The following is a 6767-nucleotide window of genomic DNA, read 5'->3' as shown; positions in this document are numbered from 1 at the left end:
TTAGAACTGGCTTTTTCTGAATGTGAATGTTTCCATGAGTCGGTCCCTGATCTGCTTGGTGCGGGCCCCATAAATGAGGGGGTTGAGGGCAGGTGGCAGCAGCAAGTAGATGTTGGAGAGAAAGATGTGCATGGGCTTTGGTACAGTGTGACGACCAAAGCGGTGTGTGAGGTAGGAGAAGAGACCGGGCACATAGAAGGCCAGAATGACACAAATGTGAGAACTACATGTACCAAAGGCCTTGGCACGGGCCTCCTGGGTAGGCAGCCGCAGCACAGCATGGGCAATGAGCCCATAGGAGCTGGTGATGCCCAGAATATCCACACCTGACACAGCCAGTGAAAGTGCCAGCCCATACAAGTTGTTTGCCCGTGTGTTACCCACCACCAGCTCAACCACTGCCATGTGTGCACAGTAGGCATGACCTATGGTCTTGGCTCGGAAGTGCTGAAATCGTGCCACCAGCAGAGGGAAAGGTACAACAATAGCCACAGCTTTGAGTGCCAGTGCTAGTGCTGCATAGCCCACACGGGTTTTGGTGACTAGGATCGGGTAGTGCAGTGGGCGTCCTACTGCCACAGCACGATCACAGGCCATGGCCAAAAGCACACCAGATTCCACGGCAGTCAGTGCATGCACAAAGAACATCTGGACCAGGCAGGCAGCATATGGCACAGGTCGGGGCCCAAGCCACAGCACGGCCAGCAACCCTGGGGCTATAGATGTGGCTAAGCTCAGGTCTGTGGCTGCCAGTGTGGCCAGGAGTAGGAACATGGGTTGGTGTAGTGTGGAGTCTATCCACACCACTGCCAGCAATGCTCCATTGCCCAGCAAGGCCAGCACATACATGGGCCCAAAGACCAGTGTCAGCCAGGCCTGGTCACCCCCTAGCCCTGGAATGCCAGTCAGTATGAAGAAGGTTGGGCAGAGGAAGGTAGAGTTGGGCTGTGGAATTTCTGCCATTCTGTGAGAGGCAAAGCTTTAGAGCTCATGGGGGCATGACTCCTGCCAGGGAAAGAACAAAGGGAGATATTTCAGGGGTATCACAGTGGCACAAACTCATCCATTGGGTATGTATAGGGGTAGTGCAGGGCTGGAAGGATCACAGGGTTATAAACTTTGGTTGGGGGTTTTGGATGGATAATTAAGGTCACACTAGCTAAGATAGGAGAATCCTTTGCTTCTAAAAACCTGTGAGTCTTGTAGGAGGAGAAATAGGGGAACAGTGGTAGTGAGGAAGGAGGTTACTGCTGCGGTGGCTGGTACAGCCAGAGCCCTCCAATTGGAGGTCAGCTGAGGTAGAGTTGAGATGAATGCTTTTCTTCCTCCGGGTCCAAGTAGTGTCAGTCTCAGTCTCTGTATATGGGGAGAAAGCCAGTGCTGGGTGGGGATCTGGTCTTAGGCAATTCTGTACCTGACTATGTATCCTCAGGCAGAACCTATGAGCCTCAGCTTCTTCAGCTCTACAGTGGAGGTGGGCACAATGATCTTAAGTGTTTCCAGCTCAAACATTCTGGTCATGAACATTCCAAGAAGAAAGGGAAGCAGAGTAGAAAGAAAGGGAGAAACAGTAGTAGGAGTCAAATGTGGAGTGAAGCTGGGAGCCTGGTGTGGCAGGAGAAAATTTGGTGGGTTTTGGGAGTGAGGGGTGCTTACGTTATTCTGAACTTGATGCTGAAGTAGTGAACTTGAGCACCAGCTGGAGAGCTGAAGTTGGAGTTGGGGAGCAACGGAGAGAGACGATAGCAAGAAAAGGAACTTCTCTGTCTCCTTCTTCACGATCCAGAAGGGGATCCTACTAGAGTATCATTCCTGGGGTGCCAGAGGGAATGGAGAAAATGGCACTCAATCCAGAGTAGCAGCCATATAAGGAAGAAGCATCTGTGATATTGGAGGAGGCAGGGCGAGTAGACCGACTCCTCCCCGAATCTATCCCATAGAAGAAGCTTAATAAATGTTGCATGGATAAAGGAATGAGGGAGAAATCACCAGCTGAAGGCTTGATGGGGGAAAGATCCTGAGCACTATGTGTTGGGGGCTTTTGTTCACTTTGATGAGTGCCTGTGGGGCCCTTTATGTGGCTGTTCTACCTACTTCCCTCAGGGCCCTTACTCCTCCCACCTGTGCCACATTAACTCTTCCCTGCTCTGCCTCTTTCCTCAGTGTTACTGGGCCTGGCAACTCAGGAAGAAGAATAGGAGACAGAGATGGGGATAGGCAAAGAAAGGAACTATGGAGCAAAAAGATCTGGGAAAGCAGAATACTTCCTCTGGGAGTTCCTTGCTGACTCCCTGAAGTCTGGAAGAGAAGACCTTGCTTTATTTTTTAATAGCTTCTATCCCACTGTATTGTAATTACTTGTCTTTCCCCCACTAGACTGAAAGAGATGCAGGCGTTGCTTCTTATTAACCACAGTGCCTCCACTGCTCATCACAATGCCTGGCATTGTGTCCATGGAGAAGAGAAAGAGTTATTTACCATCAACTATAGGTCTACCAGGTACACTTCTTTCTTCTGTGAGGAGACATAGCTTTAAAATCACCACACTACACAAAATCATGCAATAGAAACCACAGAGCTTATTGGAAAAATGGGGATGGGGCACAACACTCAAAAACTTCATCAGTGATACATTTAAAAGAACATAGGAACCTAATAAAAATGGTAGCACCATTTTACACATGTTAAATAGTTAGAAAATACATAAATACTCTAATTATGACACTTTAACTTGAAAAGACCTGGCATTTCCCTTATGGAAGTGCATATTGGAAACAGCCTGTGAATTATTGTGAAGTAGTGAAGGAGTCGTATCTGAAATTGGGCAGAAAGTTGTAACACCAGATGTGGGTGGGTGTGATTCATAACAAGTGGTGAACTAAGGTAGCTGATAGATGTTTGAGGTGTGTGCTTATGTGCCATGTTGGGCTTTCCTACTCAGCTCTGTTCAAATGGGTGAAGTTTTCTGTGCTCACATCATTTCTTGAAAAGGGAATCACACATAACTAAACATGAAATTCACATTATGCTGAGTTCCCTAATATATCAATTGTGTTCGAACAAATTTGCATTTCAAAACCAGTGTCACAGCAGAATTGAATGAATCTCTTTTGCGCTTCGCCCTGTGCCATGTGGTGAGGCTACAGTGGCAATAAGACTGCTATCCTTGAGGTGCTCACAGCCTACTAGACACAGTGATGTAAACAATTTTTGGAGGGAAATTAAGGTAATTTTGTTGACTCAGGTCAGTACCAGATATGATGGCAGCACAGAGAAAGAAGCCTTTCACTCTTCCTGGGGGAGTTAGAAATCTTTTCTGAATCACAGTAATGGTTAATAGTCCCATGGAGCTTCCTATGTGCAGGCACTGCTATAAGTTGTAACCTTACAACAGTCATTTGAGTAGGTTTTACAGACAAAGAAACTAAGGCACAGAACGATTAACTAACTTGCTCATGATCACACAGCTAGTAAATAGCAGAGTTAGGATACTAACTCAAACAGTTGCTCTAGCGTACTTACTCTTAGCCAGTACTTCAAATGTTTCAGCTGAAATTTAGTGTGTGGGTAGGAGTTTTCTAGAACTGTTGGGTCAAAATGTACCTGTTCCTGGGAAGAGGAGTTCAGGAGACTTTGGGATTGGCAGGTGGGGCTAGGATTGCTGATTGGGGAGACGTAGAAAGAGCTGCAATTATTTGGCAGTAGATGGTAATCTCTCATCCACCGAGAGAGGAGAAGAACACTCAAGAGGTGGGAGCAGTGGGTTGAGAGCAATGAAGGAGAAGTTTGGAAAAAAATGCTCTTGGCTTCAAGAGCACACTAATGGGACTTTTGGCTGTCTTGGGAACTTGCTCTCTGTGCAAAGATTATTCATAAGATAAATCATAGATCTCTTAAGCCTAACAAGTCCAAAATTGGTACCATTAGGTTCTTAGAAATCTGTGTATTCTGCACTTTTCATTCTCCAGTAATCCAAGATGTATTGGAAGATATCATTGACTGTGTCCCAGAAAATTTCTTGGTTGGTTCCTGTAATAGTCTGTTCTTGTTGCTTATAACAAAATATGTGGAACTGGGTGTTAGGCAAAGGTTGGAGGGGTTTGAAGGACTCAGAAGAAGAAAAAAAGATGAGGGAGAGTCTGGAATGTCTTAGAGACTGGTTACATGGTGTCGAGCAGAATGCTGATAGAAATGTGGACTATAAAGACAATTCTAAGGAGATCTCAGCTAGAAATAAGAAGCAGTTTATCAGAAACTGGGGCAAAGATCACTCTTGCTGTGAACTGGAAAGGAACGTGGCTGCATTGTGTCCATGCCCTAGGACTTTGTGGAAGATGGTACTTAAGAGTTGTGAACCAGAGTACTTGGTGGAAGAAATTTCCAAGCAGCAAAGCATTAAGGAAGCTGCACGGCTACTTGTAACAGCCTACACTGAGTTACTGTGGCAAAGGCATAACATACAGCCAGAATTTAAAGGGGAAACAGAGTGTAAAAATTTAGAAAATTTGCACCCTGGCCATGTGATAGAGAAGCAGAGAACATGCAATGGTGGAGCCCAGCAACCAAGAAGATTAGTACAAAGGAAAGGGATTATCAAGAGAAGGAGAAAAAGGCCCTGAAGGCATTGCAGAAGTCTCTGGGGCCAGCTCTTCCACTTCTGGCCCAAAGACCTAGGGAGATAGAATGGTCTTGGGGAACAGGCTTAAGGAGCCCTCCACCAGCTCACTGCCCAGAACCACGTCAAGAAACTGCTTCCAGAACCCCAGCTGTTTTGGCTGCTCCAGCCATGGCTAACTTGGCCCCTGGTGTGGCTGGTCATACAACTTTGGAAGATACAAGCTGGAAGTCTTGGCAATGTCCACGTGGTGTTAGGTCTGCAGGCCTGCAGAATGCAGAACTGTGAGGGCTTGGAATCCTCCGTCCAGATTTCAAAGGATGTATGGAAAAGTCTGGGGGCCCAGGAAGAGATTTGTCTCAGGAGCAGAGTCACTGCAGACAGCCTTCATTAGAGCAATGCCGAGCGGAAATGTGGGGTCAGAGTTGCAGCAGAGAAACTCCATCAGTGCCATGTCTAGTGGAGCTGTGAGAGTGGGACCACCATGGAAACCACAGACCTGTGGAGCTACCAGAGTGGAACACCAGCCTGGGAGAACTAAAGCATCACCTGAAATCAGGAAAGCCATAGAAGCAGAGCTGGCTGAGGATGGGGGGACCTAACTCCCACACCAGTGTGCAGAGGATGTTGAACATGGAGTCAAGTTACTTGATTCACCAGCTTTGAGATTTAATGCCTGTCTTGCTGGGTTTTGGACTTGTTTGCAACCTATTTCTCCTTTTTTTGGCCTATTTCTCCCTTTTGGAATGGGAATATATACCTATGTTTGTCTCATCATTGTATCTTGGAAGTAGATAACTTGTATTGATTTCAAAGATGGGATTATGAACTTTGAACTTTTGAGCTGAAACCAGTTAAGATTTTGCGGATAAAATGAATATATTTGCATGTGAAAAAGACATGAGTTTTGGGGGACCAGGGGCAGAATGTAGTGGATTGAATTATGTCCCCCCAAAACTCAGTGAAGCTTGAATAGTGTCCCCCAAGTTTTATGCATTAGAAACTTAGCCCCCACTCTGACTGTTAAGAGGGTGGGAAATCCTATTATGGTAATTGAAAGGTGGAGCCTTGAAGAGGTGATTGGATTGTAGGACTGTGCTGTAGTGAATGGATCAAAAATTGTGGTCAGGGGTGCAGTTCTGAGGGCTTTAAAAGAAGAGGAGAGTCTGTCTTTCTCTCTGCTCTCTCTGCTTCCACCGTCTTGTAATGTGAGACCCCTGAGTCACTGTCACCACCACCAGATGGACTTTGGACTTCTCCGCCTCAGAAACTGTAAGCAATAAATTTCATTTTCTTTATAAATTACCCAGTTCCAAGTATTTTGTTATAAGCAACAGAAACGGACTAATACAGTCCCTAAGGCCCCAATCCATATTTACAGAAGCTCCGTCAGCACATGTTGGGGGTCACCTGGCTAGTCTTTCCCTGTGACATTGGCTGTTAGAAGAGAGGATTTGGCTATACACCTGTGACCTTGTGGGAGCATGTGGCAGAGCCTGCTCCCCAGAGGAGTGTGCCAGCTCTCTGCGGGGAGTGGGGTGGGGAGGGGGAGGAGGAGAGGCTTATTTGACCTCTCAGGTGCTTCTAGACTGACACGGAAAATAGGACAAGAGGGTTCTGTTTGGAGATTGATCCTGATTTTTTCACTTCTTTGGCTAATTCAGCTACTGCCATCTTCTATAGAATAGGGTTCTCAGATATCAGCTTGTGTCTATGTGGGCCTGTTCTATGGTTTTGCAATGAAACTGATCCATGAGCAGCAGCATGAAAGAGTAGATGTTCCGTTTACACAATAGGATACAAATCAGAAAATACTGGGTCCTAGTGGTGCCACTTCTAGAAACGTCTGAAGGAGGAAAACTCTCAATTGTCAAATCTCAATTCTCATGTTAGTGTGAGATGCCTCTGTGACTCATGAATATCCCAGTCTTCACCTTCCCTCAGTTTCAGGAGTGGCAGAGGGACCCTGTAAGATCAGGTGGCACAAACCTATGGAGATGTGGAAGGAATTATGGAACCACCACACCTATTCTGTCTTCTAGCTTCACTTTCACCATTTTATCTCAGGCTCCCCAGTCCTTCCATGAGAAGGTCCTTAGTATTTCATAAAGCTCTGGGACATTGGGGGTCCCATTCCTTAGGATAGTAAATG

General features: G+C 46.2%; 1 protein-coding gene across 1 annotated transcript; it reads right to left on the bottom strand.

Moving 5' to 3' along the window:
- On the bottom strand, nt 1-963 carry LOC134374746 (olfactory receptor 52W1). The gene has a single exon (XM_063092684.1). The coding sequence runs from the start codon at nt 961-963 to the stop codon at nt 1-3; it is 963 nt and encodes a 320-aa protein (XP_062948754.1).
- Between the last annotated feature and the right edge of the window lie 5804 nt (nt 964-6767).

Source organism: Cynocephalus volans, chromosome 4, assembly GCF_027409185.1.
Source record: "Cynocephalus volans isolate mCynVol1 chromosome 4, mCynVol1.pri, whole genome shotgun sequence".
NCBI classification, from domain to species: Eukaryota; Metazoa; Chordata; class Mammalia; order Dermoptera; family Cynocephalidae; genus Cynocephalus; species Cynocephalus volans.
Note: the sequence above shows the minus strand (reverse complement) of the source record. Positions and strands in the feature narration are given on the sequence as shown.